The sequence below is a fragment of the Microcebus murinus genome, chromosome 9 (genome assembly GCF_040939455.1).
Source record: "Microcebus murinus isolate Inina chromosome 9, M.murinus_Inina_mat1.0, whole genome shotgun sequence".
Taxonomy (NCBI): Eukaryota; Metazoa; Chordata; class Mammalia; order Primates; family Cheirogaleidae; genus Microcebus; species Microcebus murinus.
Genome location: NC_134112.1, coordinates 36,455,201 through 36,478,748, shown reverse-complemented (window position 1 = coordinate 36,478,748; position 23,548 = coordinate 36,455,201). Strand labels below are relative to the sequence as shown.

At 33.6% G+C, this 23,548-nt stretch overlaps 1 protein-coding gene across 5 annotated transcripts in view; it reads right to left on the bottom strand.

The window, feature by feature from the left end:
- ETV1 (ETS variant transcription factor 1) overlaps positions 1 to 23,548 on the bottom strand; it is an 89,083-nt gene that overhangs the window by 4,783 nt on the left and 60,752 nt on the right. For all 5 annotated transcript variants that reach the window (XM_076006404.1, XM_076006403.1, XM_076006402.1 and 2 more), the window contains 4 exons: positions 13,123 to 13,189; positions 11,549 to 11,619; positions 8,382 to 8,551; positions 2,936 to 3,037 (listed from right to left, as the gene is read on the bottom strand). In XM_076006404.1, coding sequence (XP_075862519.1) covers positions 2,936 to 3,037; positions 8,382 to 8,551; positions 11,549 to 11,619; positions 13,123 to 13,189 — 410 coding nt within the window. The remainder of the gene's footprint in view (positions 1 to 2,935; positions 3,038 to 8,381; positions 8,552 to 11,548; positions 11,620 to 13,122; positions 13,190 to 23,548) is intronic.

The following is a 23,548-nucleotide window of genomic DNA, read 5'->3' as shown; positions in this document are numbered from 1 at the left end:
ATGCTATACATTAAGTATGTCTAAATTACAACATTGAGATAGAAAAAACAGGAATTTTGCAGGGGAGATGAATCAGAAGTAAATAAAGATGTAGCTTTTGAGCTTGCTTTCAATTGCTGAGTAAATTTTGTTTTGACTTTTAAAATTCCAGAAGTTACACAGGGAAATTGGATACTAAATTAGAAATTATAGATTGAGCAAAAAGAAATAATAGTCTATAATTATACCATTCAGAATATAACCACTGTTAAAATATCGATATATATTTTTCTAGGCATTTCTAAATGTTGAAATATAAGTATACATATGCATTACTCCACTGTTTCTTATTTCCTTCATAACTACTGACATTAATTACCAGTTTTTAATTCTTTTACATGGTGAGACCAACTTGGTTATTTTTATTTTATTCTGTAATCTTTTAATTTAATTTTTTACATACACCACATATGGCTATGAATAGTTCTAAGTCAATGAACAAATGTGGCCATATAAATATTTTCCTCTATATGTTGAAATATATCATTCTATAGTATAAATTTTTATATATATATAAAAAGATAGCATACTTTTTCTCTTGAATGACTGTACCAGAATTTATTTAAATAACAGAATAGTACAACATGTGAGAAGGGCAAGGATTTTTGAAAGAATGTGACTGGCCCAGGAGCACCCCTGTAGTCCCAGCTATTCGGGAGGCTGAGGCAGGAGGATTGCAGGAGCCCAGGAGCTCAAAGCCAGCCCGTGCAATATAATGAGACCCCTTCTCTAAAATTAATTAATTAATTAAATAGAAAAAAGAAAGAATGTGAATTATTCACTGGAGGAATCATGAGTGTGTCAAGGAACAGCCAGTAGAATATGAAGAAGGGTAAATATGAGCAGAAAACTTATAAGGGGCCTTGATTGCTGTGCTAGTTACAAGTACCTACAGGCTTTTAGTTTTTGCACATTTGACAATTAAATGACCTGCCCTTTCTTACATTATACAGTGACACCGCAAAAGGTCTGTCACACACAGCATTTCATGTTCCTACATTAGCTGATAAATGGGTTGTAAATAGTTCCCTTTGGTAGGTATAGCCTAATAGGGAAAATGTGAGGAGCAACAACATTTTTATCCATAGTTCAGTACCTATGTTACTGTTTGATAGCATTTTGCTTTATTCATTTGTTAAAATAAGAGTAAATATAAATGGAATATGGGATGAGGATACGTGGGAATGTGGAAGTGGTGAACACTTGAGACTATTTAATACCTGGTATGACATCCTGGAGATACCCTGTCAACCACTGTGTCTAAAAGCTGAGGTGTCATTAGGTATCTTATAATAATTTTTAGCTCTCTGCAAATACTCCCTTTAATAAGAGACTTAATGGTCAAGACACACAAACCCAATATGCTGTGGTTTGCACTGACGTCAGGATATGAGATGCACTAAGAGTCACCATTTACTGGAGACTTTTATTGTGTGAAGTACAATGTATAATATCCCAGTACATTATTCCATTTAATAATCACAGAAAGTTTAATAAAATAAGAATGTCACTATTTTATAGGAGAAGAATCTGTTCAAGAAGGTGATCCAGTGAGAAGCCAGTGTTCAAATTTAAATCATGACTGCATTATCTTTTACCCCTGTTCAATACTGCCCAGGGAGACTGCTAAGTGTGTTCCGGGATAGCACAGTTGCTGTACCCCTGTGTTAAGGTGGTGGTGAAAATGAGGATTCAGCTATGACTGGGTATGTTGGTAAAGAAAGAGAGGAATTTAAAACGACCCTAGAGTTGAGATGGAAAAAGCAGGAGGAGCAGGTAGAAATAGTGAAATGTTTTGAAAGCAAGATTCAGAAAACAGGAAGCAAGAGAAAATCTAATTCAGCCTTATCTTTAAGGATTTTGGAAGTTCTAACTTCTGAGGTGGCAAATCTAGAGCACTGATTCCCTATGTTCTAGGAAACCCAACATTGCCATTTCCATCTGTTCTATTAAGTTTCATGCAATAATTAGTATAGCTTTTCTTAGTATATCTATGGAGATAGAAAAATATGACGCAATCTGTAACATGAGACTGTGTTCATAAACCCCAAAATAAATAAAGGTTATATAATAAAACTGTAATGTTCCAGTGGTTAAATCATAAATTTGGTTCACAGAGAAGGCAATTGGATTTGAATACACACATGAGGCTGAAGAGTGTAATAATATCAAATATCCAAATGTATTATCTTTATTTTCTTTATCCATTATTTTCTTCCAAAATTCTATAAGTGTAATTCACTCGTTTGAGTTTTACTTTTTTTTTTTTAGAAAAGCTACTTTCAAATATTATGGAAGCTTTTTTGAAATAACATATATTGAACTTTGTTTTAACCACCTAACTACATAACATCAAATATTCTTTTTAAATTAATGGTTTCAGATATTAAACTGTCAGATGATACAACCAGGCAAGATTTCAGAAAAGAAAAAAATGTTTTTACAAATGAGAACAAGAAATGTCTGAATGGTTTAAGAATAAGAACAAGAAAGAAAAATGTAAGAATTAAGTTAGTCTAAGGTTCTTTATTTTCATTGGGCTCTATAAACAAAAGCACTTCAAAATTATATAATTGTGGAGAATGCAGCAGAATAACAACTTCTGAAAATATATAGATGCAATATTAATACTGAAACCACCTTTTTTTTAACCATGTGCAGCACAGTAAGAACTTCCAGAAAGCCTATTATTTTGTACATATTATTACACATTTATCTACAATGTCCATGAATTTATAAATAGAAAGGCTTATAATACCAAAACCAAGAGCTAAGCATTTGTTAAAATGAGTGAAAACCTTGCTTCAACAATGCAATGATATGTGGCTTTTAAAGTATGACGTGCAGATTAATGTGCAACATTTCAATGAATTTTAATGCTGTATTAGCTGCTCACCTTTTGCATAATTCCCTTCTCATAGTAATAGCGGAGTGAACGGCTGAGTTTATCATAGTTCATAGCTGGCCTGTTTTTCTGAATGCCCCAACGCCGGGCCACCTGCCACCGAAACAGAATTACATTGTAGTGTTAAGTATTAATTTGTCAGCATATTTCATAAAAATTAATTAATTAACTGCTTCCAAACCCACCAAAACACATCCAAATCAAAGATATAAGTAAAGTATCAAAAGCTATTGTAATCTGAATTTCCTGTGTCCTGGTTTGCTTTTTAAACCAGGCATGCAGTGATCATTATGAAACATTACAATAGAATTCTTTGTCACTATTGTTTTGGATACAAAATTAAATGGAAATAAGGGAATGTGTTTACAACAGGAATGAACAGGCTGCAATTCACCAAAATGAGGCAAGGTTTCCATTCTGAGACACGCTGTTTTTTTTTTTTTTTCCTTCATTTTTTGGACAAAAACTATACATTAACAACAGCTTAGTGATCTCTTTGTAAAGATGTTTTATTGAGGTTATGATCAATCAAAGAAAAAAGATATCCTTCTCGATAATATGTAAAAGAGTGAACAAATGGCAATGTGTGTAGCCGAGGACACAGTATACAAATTAATAAACTGAACTGCAAATAATTTTTATTCCCTGAAGCAGCATCAGAATAAAATTGTAGCCAATACTAAACGGGAGAATTAAACATTCATTTAGAGAACAGTAATTGGATGCTAAAAATAAGAAGGAAGTGGAAAAGGTCACCATGTATATGAGTCCACAAACAAAAATCTCTAAAGCAGAATGTCTACTTTGTTGTTTAGTAAAAAAGTCTTAGAGCTTTTTATTATGTAGCTTTGGAGGAGCGATGTATTTGATTAAGACAGAGTTCTTCAATAGAGCTTTTTAAAAAACCTTCTTCCTCCATATATGTGTGTGTGTGTGTGTGTGTGTGTGTGTGTGTGTATCCCTACCTCATCACCACCCCAAACTAGCTGAAGCATGATACAGAATAGCACAGCCTACTTTTGCTACCCCAGCTAATGTCCCTTGTTCATTAATTTTCACTTTTTTATTAGTCTGAGCAGAAACTGCAGCTGTCATGCAAACGTAGGCAACCCCAGGAGAGCGTTATCTAATAGGGTTAGTGTGTTCCTTCATTCCATGAAATTCCAAGTTGTTGCTATCTCACATATACTAAAATAGAATGCTTCTCAAACGGATCATTTTGTTTCTCTTCACTTTATTAGCAATAATCTTTCTCCAGGGTTGTTTCTTTTTGTTTTAAAAATACAGATCCTTGCTATTTTCTCTCTCACTAATTTGTATTCTCTGAATGAAGATACAACGTACTTCAGTCACATGCAGCAGTCTGCTTTCTTAAGAGAAGAAGGATGTGATGTAACAGGGACAAGATTATATATTCAAGCAGGCAATCACAGTGGCAGGTACATCTTATTTTTCCAAAGATAAACTTCATTTTAATGTAAATGTTCTGAACAACAGTGAAATGAGGGCTGGGGGTGGCAATAAGAAACAGAAGCATTTTCTAAATAAAATGTCTTTCAAAACCTAACAATGGACACCAGTGAATCTTTTATAGACACGGTAGCTGAACAGCATGCAAACCTGGAGGGGATATGAAAATAAATTATTAATATTTCATTATATCAAACACTAATTTCTGAATATGTATTCATTTATAAATGATTCTTTCCTAGAAACACACCAGGATGCACCCTAGAAAATAAAATACTCTCACCAAATTTTAAGAGAATATGGTGGAGGTCTCTAGGGGAAAGAAATATGAGTTTAATACCATAAACAGAGTTTGACTCTTAGGGTGCCAGTTGATTCTCAGCACTGTGGGTATTGGTAGACACTTCAAAACAATATAATGTATTTTTAGAGTTGTTTTAGTGTCATATGCTTTATAAAGTTGAGGGAAATGACACATAGCAATATGCCTACTAGATACACACAAAATAGAAGTTTCAAATTAACAGGTAACATAAATAGATTCCAGGCCAGGTAGACCATCTACCAACTAAGAAAGTCTACTCAGCCTTCACATATCCAGTATGACCCACCAATCAGCACTGTATCCAGCCCCACTCAAAGCCAAGGCATGATTTGCAATATGGAGCAATGGTGGGAATACTTCCAGTGGCTAAAGTGAACACCTAGGCTGTTAGTGAGGACAGTAAAAAGAAGATGGCACTATGGCATTCACCTTTTTTGTCAAGTGAAAAACTAGGATGATGTAATAGTTCGAGCATTATTCAACATGTTTTTAAAATTCATGCTTGAATATGTAACAGTGAACTAGGAAACCATACTCAGAGCCTGGCCATCAGACTTCCAGCTAACTCTTTGAGCTTAACCAGCTTAATATCATCAGAAGACTTTTACGTTGAGTCCTATAGATGCCTTACTATGCTAAGAATTATTTCCTGGAACAATTCCCTAGGTTTCATGATGAAGTCGAAAATAACATCTAATTATCTCAAATATCTCAAAAAGAGAGATTTTTAAAGATTATGTGTTTGCTATAGTTATCCAAACACACTGAGCAGATAATCAGTGCAGGTCTAAAGTTTCACTCAATATCATTTTAAACTTCAAGATGAAATATAAATAAATGGGACCCATGAGTAATTACAGCAGGGTGGCTTCAGAGACATGTTTCATGTGTTGAACTGACACAGACACCCAAGGAGCTGCTAGGCAGTAGAGGGAAGGAGATGACCACAGGGCACAAAGGCTAAACAAATTTCACAAACACTTTCCAAAGAAGAAATTTAAACAAGACACCACAGTCATTGCCTGATGGAAGTAATTGCAACAGTGAGCAATGCAGCAATCAGAAATGGGATGTTTCATTTTGAACAAAAGCCTTAGGAGACATTCAGTCCTTATTGCACAATTCCCATTGAGTTAGTTGTTATTTGGAAATGGTCTACTGACTCTGAATTACCCAGTCCATTTTTACTCTGTAAGTCTGCTACAGAAAAGTTGTCTGAATGTTTGTTATATGTATTTCTTCCCTGCATGGAAGAATCACAGAAATTCAGGATTTGGTGGAACTTAATGGTCACCTGGTCAAATCTTCTACTTATTCAAACTTGATCATTATAAAAGTCAACAGTGGCTACATAAAGAATTTAAATCACTTGCAAAAGAATTTTCAGTCTTCAGAGTGGTTCAAGAATTACTGACATAATTCAGTAATATTCCCTATCTTAAGAAATATTTGGCAAAAATAAAGAATTCTGTTTCTGCTCAGTTTATTTTAATCACAGGTGGAGGGAAATAACTGTTTAACTGATACAAATCCCTGTTGAATGTCCCCATTCCAGCACAAACCAACTCTTGTAGTGATTATTAACATCTTCCATGAGGTGAAGGACACACATTCCCATCATGCTAAAGGGCTTTCAAATTACTTTGTTAAATGTTTCTAGTTTCAATTTGTTAGTGCTTCCACATTTTTGTGGCTCTTTCACTTATATCATTACATCTACAGAAAAACTAATTTTCTTTGACAGTTAAATTAAACTTTAAGGACACTACGAAATTCAAATAGTAAATATCATCCTAGATAATGTATATTTGCAAATTTGGATATTGACCCCTCAGTGTGTATGTTTGGTGTGGGACAAGGGAGATATTACAAAGATAAACCCTAGTGCTACTCAAGTATTTATATAAACTGAAGTAGACTTAATTTTGTGTTAACCAGTTCCTTTTATTTCATACTTTTAATGTATTCCAGAGTCATATCACCTCTTAAATTTTAATAAATGATGTAACTTTATCTTCTGGACATCAAATTAGGGCATATTACCTGATTATGATTGAATACATGGTTTAATAAGGACAGAAAATGTAAGATGGATGGGCCCAGTAGCTTAGGTTGTAGATGTCTAGTGTATATAAAAAAATCACTTTGGGTTCAAAATTTTTTCAACCTTACTGAATCTTTCCATATTACCGAGGCTTTGATCCCACAACTAATATAATCAGTCACAGATACGTTAGCTAAAAATCTCCCATTGCTATCTTAGCTGATATAAACTAAATTCAATTTTAACAGTAAGACAAACAATTCATATAATAGTCACCTTTCCATGGAGGTCCAAAATGCTACTGATCAGTTATGTTATAATAACAACAGTAGCCTTAAGCCTAAAGCTAGTCCTGGGAAAAATAAAAATTGAACTGAGAAATGGAAATACTACATTTGTATGTGGGGGAGTGGGATGGAGATGATAGTCAAGCAGTTGGTTCAAACTGTGTTCCATTTATCCCTACAGTATTATCTTTATTTGAGTCCTCTCATTTTGGTAATTTCTTATGTACTATGGCAACATTTTAAACTTCATCCCAACCTTCCAAAGAAGTATACACAGTCCAGCCAACACAAACACATTGTCACTTACAAAAGGAAACCATGCTTCCATCAGGCCTATGTCTTGTAAGACTGCAGTCCCCAACCCCTGGGCTACGGACCAGTACTGGTCTGTGGCCTATTAAGAATCAGGCCACACAGCAGAAGGTGAGCTTAAGGCAAGCAAGTGCAAGCTGTAACTGTATTTACAGATGCTTCCCATTGCGCCCATCACTGCCTGAGATCCACCTCCTGTCAGCTCAACGCTGCATTCGTTGCAGGAAAATAAGTTCAGGGCTCCCACTGATTCTGCATTATGGTTAGCTATATAATTATTTCATCATGTATTACAATGTAATGAGAATAGAAATAAAGTGCACAATAAATGTAATGTGCTTGAATCATCCCCAAACCATCCCTCAACCCCGATCTGTGGAAAAATTTTCTTCAATGAGATTGGTCCCTGATGACAAAAAGGTTGGGGACCATTGTCATAAAAGACACTTAAGGACTGAGAATTTTCCATTGTGGCCTTTGCGTGCCTTTATCCCCCACAGCTGTTCCTCACCCATCTTCTCTTGCACATGACTTTGGTCCCTAAATGCCCAGCTCAAACCCTCTTGACAAAATCCAGATTGTCCAAATAATGACTGCTAATTTGAAAGAATAATTCCTCCATCCCCAGAACCATTTGACCTTTAGCAGATACTTCTCCTCTCCCCTAAGGATCTTAAACCCTCAGGCCTCCTGCCCTAACTTAGTTGCTCCATTAGTAACTCCTAAAGCTGGGCATTCTTCAATAAAGGCTTATGTTAATGATGCTCTGGTTGATTTTCTTGAAAATCAATTCTGTAGGATTGTATTCAACTAAAAGAAATATGCAATGCACTGGTGACTTTTAATGTAGATATGCTTTTTCTTTGCTTACATTCTAATTCAGAAAGTTTCTCTGGAGTTTTAAAATTTAAAAAAAACACATGTTGGCATATTTAAATACATCAATTTCTTTGTGTTATAACAAATCTGATTTTTCTAACTAAAACCTACAAAACTAACCTCTTCAGGCTCAATCAATTTAAATTCCATTCCTCGGCCAGTCCAGGCAATGAAATGAGAATTTGAAGGGTCATCCAGAAGAGCTACCAAAAACTGCCAGAGCTGAAGCGATCCCCGCCGCTGGTACGTGGGTCCTTCCCGGTACATTCCTGGTTCTTGTTTGATGTCCCCTAAATTAAAAAGTTTTAAAGTTTCTTTTATTGGCAAAATTATGTTATTAAATAAAATTTACATGAAATCAATCACTAAAATGGTTAAACCACAACCACTTTATGGGTTTCTATGAAATAGGATGCTGCCATTAAATAGGGATTTAAAGTAGCTACATGGTTGAATATAAACCAGCAATCTATACAATCCTACAGGCAATGGTATATAAGATATATAGGCCAATATAAATGCGCACAGGTGCAGAATAAATCCTGTGTCAATATAAAGGACACACAGATGTCATTTATTTACAAAAATTTTATATAACTGTCTTTTTAAAATTTATTTCTTTAAAAACCATAGTTGGTAATCATATTTCATTGCTGTTATTGTTAATGCCATTATTCATTGCTCTTAGCAACACTGAAGGGGGGTAATCAATTTTAAGTTCTGGGCATTTTGTTTTTACAAATTAAATTCTATAAACTACAATCTGCAAACACCTCATTGAACTGCAAATGACAAACTATTGAAGATTTTAATGCAAATATTTCAAAGAAAATTTAATAAAATACAAGACAAATACCATAAGTAATCTGCACTTACATTAATTAGGAAAGTCTTGTGGGTAATTCAGGTCAAACTGGATTACCGTTGTATCATCTTTCCTCTATGCTACCACTTTTCAAGTGGCAACAAATGAAAAATCTCTTTCATTAACTCTTGTTTGTATTTCACTCACTTGAATTTAGCATGCTATTTTTTTTTCTAAAAGTCCAATTTAAAAATGCATATACCTGAACTTTCTGTAAATGTATATTTTTAAGCAAGAAAGGTTTGTGTTACATATATTTGGTATTCATATATGGTGTAAAAATCTGTTAAATAGATTACAACAATAAAGTTGTTACAGTTGCAATGCTTCTGGTATAAATCTGGTCATTTATTTTGATTTTACAAAGAAAAAAATACATATATACACATATAATCAGCTTTGTGACTTCTGACTATTTACTTCTATCTCCAGCCAACCATCTTAAAAATATGTGGAATTGGTCACATTGGGGATGGAGTGTCTAGGGTCCTACAAGTATATCACTGTTAATGCACAAATGACTTCTCTCCACTAAAGAAACAATTCAGATAATATATTCAAGCTAATCTAGTCACATTAAGTGTGAATTATAAAAGAGAATAAATCGTAAGCTTTCTAAAACTTTCTTCTGTTCAGTAGAGAGAAATATCCCTCTTAAAATAGTTACAGAAAGAGCAACACTTTAAAAACTTAAACCAAAATAATAAAAAAAAATTGTTCAGTCAATAGCTGCTAAAAATCATTACACTTTTTTTTGGTCTTAACTTGATATTGATTTCAATGACATTGATTTCAATGACAGTTTTGTTTATCTCAGTTTTTCCTTCTGAGATTCACAAATGTTTTTATGGAAGTAACTGAGCAATTATACAGATACAGTGAAAGACTTAAATTTTACAGTCTCTATATTGTTTCTGCCTATAAAGTGATCACATTGACCACGTAAAATGAAAAAAATAACTCCCTCATTTTTCTTTCTTCTTGTTTTCTATTACATATAAAATACAAGAGAAATACTATCTTGCAATCTTAGTATAAAATTTAAAAGTCAAAGGGAATGAATAATCAAGGCAGCTAGTTTCCTAAATATTAGTATGACTGTGGCATGCCAGATTCTATCATAATTCTGAGACTTTTTTTCCTTTATATGCTCTTACTAATTTTCAAGATTTCTGAAAATATGAAGCTCACCAAAAATGAAAGAAATCGATGAAGGTCATTCCAAGAAGTAGAGACTTTATATTTTATCTCAAGAGAAAAAGTTGTATTTTAAGTATTGAGATGTTCTGGTAATGGTGCTAAATAGTACAGTTCACACCTCTGAAACACAAAGCTTAGGAACAACATCTATTGTAGAATAAGATTCAAAAAGTGACCCCTATTGGGGTTTGGACCCTGTGACCTTGAATGAATTTAGGAATTTAAAGGGAGGCTAAGGAAGCATATCTTTTCAAGACTTTCCATTCCTTCTAAGAAGTAGTAAAACGCTCAGGATCATAGGGGAGTCTTCAAGCAACTAATTAGAGATTGAAAAGCAATCTGAGCATGTACTTTGCTGTTTAAATAATGACAATTAAAAACTTCTGAGAGCTCCCAAGTCATTACAGCCATGATCCCCAAAGTTTGTGCAATCAGCTAATCAGAGTGCCCTGCTCGTTTCCTGTTAAACAATCAAAGCAGGAAATATGGAGACTACTCGGAAGAACCACTAAATCAATTAACTGTTCACTTTTACCCAAGCTTCCTAGTAGATGCTGACTTTTGTCACCTTTGTCCAAAAACAATAAAGATTCTAATCCGATACCCTTTTCTCAGATCTGGGAACTTTTCATTGCAACATCGAGTGCTAGTAAAAAGATAATGCTTTCCTAACCCCCTTTTAAGCAGTTACAAAATAATGCTACATTAGCAATGTACAGCATCTCAGAAAAAAAAAAAAGGAGGGACTAACAATCACTAACTAAATGGGCAGTTATGTTGTTCCTGTGTTCCATAATGTATCTTTTCACAAACAATAAAAGAAGGGAGGCTGCATTAGTCATCAGTGCATCCACAGTAGCATGCTTTCTGCTCTGCTTTGTTAATTACAGGATCAGCTTTCAATAAATCTCAAGAAACAAGCTGCATGTGCTCAGCAGGGCAATGGAGAGCTCCCTCTCATGCTACACAAAGCTCAGCAAGAATGATGCTCTTTGGCTATATCCCCCAAAATGGACTGTCTCGTAAGACAAAACAAAAAGGTTTCTTAATAGGGGAAAGAAGGAGAAAATTTGTAATAAGTCAAGTTTTGCAAGAATGAGTACATGATAAAGGATGTGCATAAAGAGATCTTTAAGTAGGGAAATCCATTGTTTTCAGAATAGGCAACAGTAATCATTCCTTTTTACAAATAACAAAACTTGAAGCACAGTGAAAAACCTACCATCGAATTTTTCTGGGACAACACAGGTATCATCATAAAACTGCCTCGGGCCCTTTTCAAACATACAGCCTGTGGGGGGAAATGGAATACATTTATTCCTGATAGAAATGAATCTCATCAACACTTTAAAATATAAACATTAACACAAAAATTGTGATGGAAAATGACTTTGCCACTTTTCAGCTCTTTGACCCTGGACACATTATTTAACCACTGTGCCTCAGTTTCTTCACCCATAAAATGGGGATGACAGCTCTTGAACAGTTTTAATTCCTTGTAAGTTTTAAAGGATTTAATATATGAAATTTAGAGTGGCTTCTCACACACAGTGATTTATAATAATATATTACTACTGACCCAGGCCAGAGCTCATGCAAACATTGAAAATCCTATCATTTATAATGTATCATTTCCTTTTTCAGTTTTGTCTTAGTTTCATTATTCAATAGGAAGAGAGGGAAATCAAAGTGAAATACTAATATTTACCTTGCATTATTACCCTGAGGCTTTCAAAGAGATTCATTTTACCCCCCTTATTATCTTACAGAAATATTTAGGTAGGTTACATTTCTTGTCTTAAATAAGACAGTGAAAAACAAAACTTTCTCTTTTTTTTTGCTGTAACATAACTAAGTCCTTAGAAAAATGTAAAATATATTCACAGTTTTTCACGGTCATTTTCAATCCCACATATCCTTGACTGTGGACTTTATTCTAATTGTTGTTATCTTTAATTACCAGGAAGAAATTTCATATAGCTTAGTTACAGTTTTATTTCTCAAATGTATTGGTCTCAATGGTTGGTGCATAATATTAATAGCAGCAACAATAATTACATTGAATTTGTGCAAGACTTTTGGTCTCAAATATTTTGGATTTACCACATCGTAGTATCCTTTAAACTTCTACTAGTATCATTTATGCAAAATGACCAATATTAGACCTAGCCTAAAATGATGCATCTAAGTCAGTCTTACTGAAGAGACATAGACTGTTTAGGGCAAGAACCATGCATATATTTCCAGACATTTTGTAATGGGGATTATATCTAGATGAAAATCATTTTTATCTGTTACTTTGCAGGTAAGGCCCTTCGAGTGAAGCATTCCCACCACGGTTACCACAAAAACATCCACAATAAAAACTCCTTCTCTAGCCTTCTTATATGAAATTTTATTCTTAACAATTACTTGTCCAAAAATGTAAAAGCATTAGTTAGGTCTGAAAAAGCAAAATTGAATATTCTGCAAAGATACATTTCAGTAGAGTCCTGTGAAGATGGGCTAATCTATAAAGCATAAGTTCAGGTTTAAAAGAATGTGCTTGTTGGCAAAAAAAGAACAGAGAAATCTACTTTTCAGCTGGATCCATGTATATGACTTGTGTTAACAAATACAAGATATCATGGCCTGAAAAATCGTCCTTTTACTTTAACTAGATCATTTTAAAACAATGGTTTAGGGAACATAAATGATTTTTTACAAAGAATATAATGATTAATTGACCACAAACTTGGGATGTCTGATTATTGTAAAAGATATTTACAAGGAATTTCAGTGATGGAAAACTTAACTTCTGTTCTGCTGGGATGAGCCAGGAAGCCTTCTTGCCTCATATAAATGGAGTGGCAGCTAGGCACTTCTGAAAGAGGAAAACAACACTGGTCAAAGAAGAGTCTGGAGCTGAAACTGTGCTGCTATCAGTGGACAGGGTGCAGAAGAAGTTACAGAAATTGACATGAGTCGCCATGAAAGGAACCAGTTAACACATCATCAACATTTCATGCAGAGCACACAAAAGAAATGGAAGAGTGAAGAGTTTATATCATAGTGAATGCTAACTCTCTTGAATAGGCAAGTGAAATCAAAGTTTTACCCAAATCATCTTTGTTAAATACTGGTTCAAAAAGCAACCCCAATGAATATGATGGTGTCTTTGCAACAGTTTCATGAGTTATAAATATGCTTCAGAATATTTATGGAATAAATTTGTATATCCCATGGTATTCTATGAACATAACAAAAGTACTCAATACCAATTACATTTAAAAATGTAACGTTTGGAACATTAAAAATATTACAAGTTGAAAATAGTGTAAATTATTATCAAAAGTTTTATCATATCATGCCTTCTTTACAGAAAGTATTATGCAGTATATAATTTTGACCTTACAAAAGGCAGAGTTAACCTTGTTTCCTGATACTTGCATTTATAATAGGGTTGCACTGTAGTTGATCTTTTGGGTTACCAAATACCAAATCCATTTTAGCCCAACTTTTTAATTAATGGTACTTCATATTAATTTTTAACGGTATTTTGATTTATTCCCAGGCATAAGGTCCCTAAAATCAGCTGGGCCTGGAAGGGACAGTGTTAATAACTCTGCCATCAGCTCAGCAGCTGCATGGTGGCAAGCATTTTGTTGTACCAGTGTTGACACCGTGCCACAAAATACTTTTATTGACTGCTGCACACCTGGAGTGCGGCTGTAAAAACAGCTGGCTGGCTCTGGAGGCAGCTAAAGGAAAACATATAGGCTAAATTCTATTATATATAAGTGTGACCAAATGCAGTCTTTTCTTCCCAAAGGGGGGAAAAAGGAGGAAGAAAGGAAATACAAATATTTCTGAGAAACCTTCTATTCAAATTTGAAGGAACACCATATAAAAGCATTTTAACATGATACAAAATTAACACAATCCTGGAAAACTAGACAGTTGACATCAAATATAAGATTTGATGGATAAATTCACTATGTATCTACTGAAGGGGCTGATTTATTGCTGCATTTACTCTGTAAAATTATTCTCAATCTCTATTAATCTAAGATATTTTAAAATATATCAATTTAAAATTTGCAATAAATTAATGACTTATATAATGAGGCTAACACCAAAATCTCAATTATACTTCCAAAGGTCCAACTTAGGATATAAATTCTCAAAAAAAACAATGAATGGCAATTTAGAAAAAATAAAATCATATTTGGGAATATAATTGTGTTTTTGCCAATTCCTAATACTATTTATTACATTATATTCTACAATAAATAAAATTAACATCTAGCTCTTAAAATTGAGGCATTTGGCTATCATCGTTTAAATACAGTCTATCCTTAAAATTGGTATCCTTTATACAATTCAGAGAGGCCTGAAAAAATATGGCTAAGAGGAGTTTATTCCCATAAAGAAACTAAAGTCATGTTATCCTAAAGTGATATCAGTTAATTTATGACTATCAGAGTGGGTCAGACTCTAATCAAATTGTAGAAACATTTCCAAAGTGATTATTCAATCAAATGACTAACATGGTTAATTAGGAGCCATAAACATTGCTCTGAAGTTCATCAAAGTAATGACTTGCCCAGAAAAATTACTGCTAATTAAATTGCCTGCTGCTTTCATTTCTACCTTATCTAATAAAAAATCCAACCAATGAAGTTTGGCATTACATTTTAACTTTTTCTAAATGCTCGACTAAGATCCAAACTAGCTAAGTGGCTACTTCAAAGGCCAATGTTTTGTACCAGGGAATGGAGGCATTACATTTGTATTCACTTCTGTTTTTTCATAAAGAAAAATTACAAAATTCAACAATAATAATAAGTTGCAGTTTAGCCTATGCAACAATGTTAAGATATTTTACACTGTCCCAATATGCAGCCATGGATTATATCCTAAAGTTATAACTTTAGGATCATTAGTACAACACAGTTGTTATAATCATGCCCCTGGTCATCTACTAGACCTGATGTTGAATCTCAGGACTGACATTTGATGGGAGTATGACATTGTTATTTAACATTTCTAATTCTCAAACTCATCTGTAAATTGGGAATAATAACAACAATATCCTTAAAAGGGTTGCTGGGAGGACCATGTGGGGTAAGTCAAGTGCAACATTTCACACAGTATATGCACACAGTAAGAATTTGATATATGGTACTTATTATTAAAATTAGAATCTACTTTTAAGTGATCCTTACAAGTATTTAAACTGAGTGAACCACAGTACTTAAACCTACAGATAAATATTTATCTGAATAAGTTACATTTGTATCTTAATTTGCTATTTTTAAATCACATGAGATGGCTGATTTATTGCTTATTAGTGTTCTTATTCTGGAATTTTCTTCACAAATATATTAATCTATGATAATTACAATACACTGATTTAAAATTCATTATAAATTTATGATTTATAAGGTTTAAGCCAGAATCTCCAGCAGAGATTTTTAACTATTAGGGGTGACTCTTTTGAGCTTCTTTTTACAATATAACTCCCTAACATCAGGTCCTAGATGACTTTGGCTGAAAAGTTTTAAATTCAATTTAAAAATTGAATTATGTAAATTTAATTTAAGACAAAGAATTTTATTTATTTCAAAACTTGTGGATCAAAGACCTCTATGGCATGCTATTAGAACTGGCCAAATCAGCTTCCAAAAATTTAACTGCCTAAAATTTGTTACAGATGAGTTTATTGTGATGAAAGCTGATCTAATATGCTGCAAAAATTCAAAGGAGCAGAGCACTGTTGTCATTTTAATGCACTGGTCAATGTAAGGGAAGTTAAGAAGAGTAAACTAACACCCCAAATGACTCAATTTGATTAGCCTTAACCTTTAGTAATATTACTAAAGCTCTTTTCAAATTAAGATATGCAGGCAAGAACCTTAAAAAATAATGTGGCTTTCTCTGTCTCTTGATTTGCATTTTCAAGCTGTGCTGGGAAACATAATACTGATTTGGGAAGCTTTACCAAGGGTTTGACCACTAAGTGCAGTTTGGAATTTGCACATGTAATGCTGCTAGACACTCTGATTTGCATATTTGCTGCCCAGTAGTACAGAATGGTTTGTCTAATCTTCCAGGAGCTACATCAGGCAAAAACAGAAAGAAAAGATTAGCCACGATTGTCTGAGATAGCTCTACAGAGGTGGTTGAATTGCTTTGCTATCAAACAGTATGCAAACCCGGAGTTATTTCATATTGTAAACTCTAAATACGCAGGGAAAACAAGTCTCTTTCATTTGAGGCTTCTGGTTGAATTCCTGTAGCAATAAGCAATGTATAAGTAAAGCATTGATGTCTCTAAGAGTAGATGAGAAAGCCCAGTAAAACAGCAATAAGTTTGATGTTGTACTTTAATATAGTTTTGCTTTCATGTAAGTATACAATGCAAAGATGGATTGACTATACACTTGACTCTCTCCTTATAGAAGTGATGTGACAAAACTCAAGTCCATATAAAGTTGTATATTGATGATGGCAGAAAAATTTGGCACATTAAATACCTAGAATCAAAATGTATATGTAAACACACATCTGAAATTATTATGTACTCAGTAAAAAAAAAAAAATTGTGGGTGTGTGTACTTCAACACATACCTCAGAGTTATAACTAGTTTTTCAGAAACATATATCTATTATGTAAAAAAATATTGATTCATAGGAAGATCTAATGACACCAATCTCATTCAGGAAAGATGAGCATTTAGATATTTCTTGCCAATGTCTTTTCTCCTAAACTTAGTACTTTACTGGTTTTTGTTTGTTTCTTCTGATTTCCTGGTAATTTCACAGTTCATGCTTAAAATCCAAAGGTTTTCTAGAGTGCATAAATAACATGAGTTTCATAAAGATGTGTTTAAATGCAAATGCATCACATATATGCTTTTAGTCTGCTTTTCTACTTGTCACATACAAATCAGGTATAGTTCATCAAGAAAAATATACTTTATAAGTTTCCTTAAAAGGATGCTAATGGGAAGAAATTCTTTACACCCATATGATCAGTCTACTATAGAATAAATCTCAGAGTAATTATAACTTCAAAAATAAGGTCCATTATTAGTATACCTGTATTCACATGAGAAACAAAACAAGTGTGTTTGAAAAAAATATTAAAATTTATGAGACCTATTTCTTGTCAGTCATAAAACTTGATGTGAATATGACATCTTATTTAATAGTTACTGAACTTCATTTGAAGAAGGCAAAAAAGTTGGAGATGCTAAAATCTTAAGAAAGGAGTGATGAATTTAGTATTACCTCATTCACAGTTAGGTGGGATCTTTCTCTTCAGGGTTTTCAGTAAATTGCGAATATAAATAATGTAAAATCTGCAGGGATATTTCTTTAACCATAGCTCAGATGTACTGAATTTACCATTGATAGACTTTAAGTACAGGTAGAGGACTATGCTAGCTTTTATATGTCTACAATAGCATTTACAAAATCTTAAAAGAAAAAAATAGAAAAAGTAAAATAAGTAAATGCAGTTATCTGAATTCAGATGCTTTAAGGCTACATAGTGTCAAATAACAGGATAGAATTTTACCTACAAAATCACACATTTCTCTTACAAGCATCTGGGTTTTTTGGGACAGTATCCCACACAAATCATGACCAAATCTAAATAGGAATAACCTATTATGATCTACTAGGCTCACAATTATACAAGTTTGACAAGTCTGTGATGGTTTTATTAAGCTCAAGTTAAAAATAAAGTTGAAGTGATAGGAAACATAAGTATAACTGTAACTATGAGTATTTAACAGATATCACTGTATTCTGACAACTAACAGAGGCTTAAAAGAAAATATGAGAAAGGATGCCATTAGCTGTCAAAATGGGCCACAAAAAAATTCTGAGGAGACAAGAGGTTAATGTTGAGTTTCAGTGCTGAATTTCTCCCTGCTGGAATCTATGTAATTTGAAAAAAAAACACACCATGAACAGACTCGCCCTCTCACTTTCTTCTCTCCTTGGATCACAACAATATTCAGATAATTTATTCTATTCGCTTTGAACATGAATAATAAATACTAGTAAGAAGTTCAGCATGAATGTTCCCCTATGTCAGAAATAGCATAACAGTACCTTGCCAGACTCGCACAATATGATTGCTTTAAGAGTATCTCTCTTAATTTAAGTTATCCTCTAGCTCCACGTACCATATTTTTAATTATTGGAAATAATAATGGCATCTTATTAAAGGACTAGCAGTCTTTGAAGAAATATCTAGACAAAATAAAACCATACCAACGGAAATCCTTTATAATCGCCTACACCCCTCATATGTGCGGTAACTTGACAAACATAATCATATGTAATCCTTACAAAAACACTAAGAGATGGGAGCTATTAGCCTTTTTTTTTTTATAAATGAGGAAACTGACGACAAAAGAGGTTGCAAAATGAGCTCAATATGACACAATAAATATATGTCAGGCCCAGGATTTAGTATGTTTCCAGTGTCTTATTTTTTAATGCTAACAATAAATAAAAACAGATTATGTAGATGAAGCAGTCAACTGTAGAGACCCACACACTAAAAACAAACAAAAAGTTACCAGAATGGAGAGTTCAAAAACACATCTCTAAGTTAAAGAGAATATTTAAATAAATAATAATAACACATGCTTGTCATTCTTTTGGTTGTTTTTTGATTATTTTTATATTTATCTTTGAATTATCCTTGTAAAATTCTCCAGACTGCACTAGACACCACTAAAGAGAAACTACACACACACAGGCATATACACACACAATAAAAACAATAATCATGTATATCATCTGCCTAAAATTCCTTGAAAATTATTTCAAGTTATTCATATTCTAAGTGAAAATATTTTATGAAATAAAATGTCTTCCTTTTCCTCAAATCTACTAAATAGTTAACTCACATAAGTAGAGAAGTCCTTTTAGTGTAAAAAATTCCATAGCAATATTCTAAACCTAAAAACACATACTCACATATGTACATACACTTTAAAAATGTTATTTTCTTCCCTCTTTTGTTCACATTCATGAAACACACAGACACACACAAAGATATTCAAACATTGATCTTTAAACTGTCTCATTTAATTTCAAATCTCAGTTCCATTTATAACTATAGTTGTATGTGCATTTCACCCACTTGCCATAAGCAGTTCTGGGCCTAAGGGTCCTGGTTGTTTTATTTAAAAATAAAAAATAAAAATCCCACACTATAAACGTACACTCCACCCCCTTCTAATTTCCTTTTTCCAAGTTAGTCCAACTCACAAGTAGATTATCCCTCCCTTCCCCCTTTCCTGCCTGTAAAATCCAAGTTAGACAAACACTGTGAGGCTGAAATGACATATTTGAATGGAATTCAGACCCACCAGTTCCTGTTTATGTTTCTGATTTGAGAATGTTGTCTTCTCATTCACTATACATTAGGAACACTGCAAGGCCATAAATAGTGTCGGGTTACAGGCAAGCAGGACCAATGAGCATTAATCATTACTTCCAGTCAACTGGCAAAAGCAGCAGCTGATGGAACACTACACCCTTCAGCTCTGTATAAATGGACATTCCAGAGAGCCAGTGTGTGTGTGTGTGTGTGTGTGTGTGTGTGTGTGTGTGTGTGTGTGTGTGTGTGTTTCCTTTCAGTCTCCATTTTATGAATGAAACTTTAGGCTCTATAGCGTCCATTCATGTAAGAGAAATGCTTACAGGGCTCTGCCCCTAGGGATCAATCAGTCATGGGTAAAACTGATATGATTGGTTTAAGACAGCGTTCAGCCTTCCATTAGTGACTTAAAATGCAATCCCTGTCCATTTGACCTGTGGTAATGCATAAAGAGTAAATCCAGACACTAGTCTCAATTCTCAAATCAAATCACTAGCCAATGCCACTTACTGTAACTGTAGATTTAGGGCATATTTAAGTATTTCTTAGAAAAACTGATATAGTGGACCAGAGTACTGGTTTGGCAGATTTGCAATTTTAACTCAGAAATGAATGAGGAAAACCCATACGAGACATGCTAAGCAATAAAAAGCAAAGTCAAATTGTAAGGGTAATCCATGACCTCTATTATCCGCTATTAGAATAACAACATCAATTAGGAAGACATCACTGTCACTATTCACAACTGAAGCACCAAAAAATCAGAGATTAAGTGATCTACTAGTCCACAAATCACTGGCTGAGTAAAAGAAAATTATCTTTAAATGTTAGAGAAACAGATAGGATGTTAACATTTTCTAAAGGATCAATAGCTCATTCTTTAAAGTTCCCAAGTGATTCTCCACCTGAATTTCTTTAAGCAACAGTTCTAGAATTAGGAGGGGGAAAATGAGCTGCCATGTTCCAGGAGAAAATGTAGCTATAAGTAAATGATGCTGTGTAATAGAATAGGGCCAATGGTTGGCCTTTGGGTGTGTTACGTATCAGGTACAAAAGGCCAAATTACATGAAACCATAATCATCACTACACTGGATATTATACTAGAGATGGCAATACTTAAAAACATCTAGAGTTTTAGAGGGAAAAAAAGCAATTTATGAGCAATTACTGAAATGATTTATGAAGAGTCAGTCCTATACTGAATAGTGTTAAATATATAATATGTTTTATCAGCCATCTGTAACTTGGTCCTTGACTCCAGAGGAAAGAAAACACTTCTTTCTTCCAGTGATGTGAAACTATGTGGGGAAAAATTTACAGTCAACAGTCCCTGTGTATCTCTAAATGACTGATATAGGACCATTATCATGCCTGCAGAAGAAGAGTAGAGGAGAAACATAAAAATTGCCCAGTCTTTGATTTTAGACCGTTGAAGAATTGTCTACTATGACTTTATGACAATTTCATATTTAACTCCCAATTTATAAAATCTGGCAATTAAAATGGCAAAAAATAAATAAATTTATGGCCATATTTTAGAGCTCAAATTTGACACAAGCAGGTGAAGAGATGATCTATATATCTCACCATCCAGAAAAAAATATAGAACACAGCAAAATAACTGAAAAATGAACATATGTTGAATTATTACTTCCTAACTTAACATATTTTTTCCAAGGCTTTAAAAAATATTCAGCATTCTTTTAGGAATTACTCTTTCAAGTGGTTCAAAAATATATAAATAAAAGATGATAAAATGAACCTGAATATTTTCAAATGTAATATCTCATATTTAAAAAATTTTTAATATGTTACATACGTTTGTTTAATCAATATGTTTGAAGTCTGACAACCATAATACCTGGAATACAAGTTTATAATTATTAGGAGCCAGATATAAAATTCATAATAGATTGGTTTGAGAAGTATGCTCAGTATCTATGCTGAAATAATTTTTTTAGGTGTTAAGAGTTCTAAATACTGTGGTTTCCATAATTTTAGGCTTTCCCCTTTATTTATATAAGATAGAGGCAGGACTCAAGATAAGACTGTTGTGGTTGCTCAAAAGAGGAGACTTAGTAGCCAGAACTTGGTGACTCTTCCATACTTTTTAAGGGACTATAAGTAGATAAATACTATCCCACCTTCTTCCTCCCTTTAGCTATCTAATTAGAGTCCCAACTGTGATATAATTTAAAAAATGACTAAAATATGAAAAATAATTTCTTTAATCTAAAAAAACTGAATTGTAAGGGACATCTGAATGTTCAAGAGGAAGAAATTATTGATCATTGTGGGGCCTTCCATTTTGGAAATAATGAAACTTTCTAATTTAGGGCAGGCCTGGGATATTCAAAATAAGTTTCAGTTACCTTTACTTTCTACCATCTGTGCTTCATTTGATTCTAACTAGCATCTTTCAACAGCTTCCTTTGTAATCACTACATTCCTTGCTTCCTGCACAATATTTTCAGTTGTTTACATGTGTGCCGATTGTTCAGAAAAGAGGTAAGAAAAATTTATTAGAAAATACACGTGAGATCAATTGTCCTAGAACATATATCTCCTCTTGTAAATAAATAATAAGAATTTTTTTTTTTTTTTTTTTTGAGACAGAGTCTCACTCTGTTGCCAGAGCTAGAATGCTGTGGCTGTCAGCCTAGCTCACAGCAACCCCGAACTCCTGGGCTCAAGCAATCCTTCTGCCTCAGTCTCCCGAGTAGCTGGAACTACAGGCATACACCACCAAGCCTTGCTAATTTTTTTCTATTTTTAGTAGAGACAGGGTCTTACTCTTGCTCAGGCAGGTCTCTGAACTCCTGAGCTCAAGCTTTCCCCTCCCACCTTGGCCTCTCGGAGCGCTAGGATTATAGGTGTAAGCCACCATACCCAGCCAAGAAAAAATTTTAAAGTAATATATTTCTGAGATATTGCTATCCTGATAGTAAAAATTGCAATAGTAACAGTTTAGAAATAAACTACTGGGTAATTTCAGCCTTCTGAATTATTTTTTTCTTTTGTGCAAATGAAATCAGTTGAGGCTCTTACAAATCATCTGCAAACACATAAAGCACTATTTTTTATATTTCTATATGGCTGTGGAAAATAATCATGTCATTCTTGTTCTGTTACTCAATGATTTCATCGTATAACTGTCACCTTAAAACCATATTATAAACTCTGCAACAGGAAGTCCAAGCAGTGCTTACTAGAGGCAGCAGTAGGAATTACTCCGCCATTTTCCTGACTATTTGATTAGGATGAGCATCCACCAACATTCAGCAAAACACTGAATAATATTTACAACATAAAAATCTTCCTCTCTTGCCATTTCAGAAACCCAAGAGTATTTAAATCTCTTGATTAAAGTGCCAGCTTGGGTCTATGTGAATACCAGATATATCTGTGAGCTCTGACGGATGACAGTTAAACATATTCCAGTTTTAACATATTTAATATGAGGTAAATATTTTTTCAGTATTTATTTCATCATTTCTCTGCCTGCACATAATTTTTCTATGTGCTGAGGGCAGATAAGCATTCTCTAAATGTACCAGCTTTTCTACTGGCTTTTGTCAAAGCCCTAGGGTAAGAAAGACGTAAATGGGGCATTTGGCAGGGGTTGCTGGGGTGAAGAATGGATGAATTTAAAATGAAGAAAGAAAGAGATGCACCTTATTCTTCCAAAATAGCTTTCTTTCACGTCTGTTTGAGGTACTCCAGTCCCTCATAAGCTTACTTGTGAAAAATGGATTAAGTTGACAAAAGTTTGAAAAATACTGCTCAAGTTAAGTTGTAAACCACTGAGCTATCCAAGGATATTAAGAAAGAAA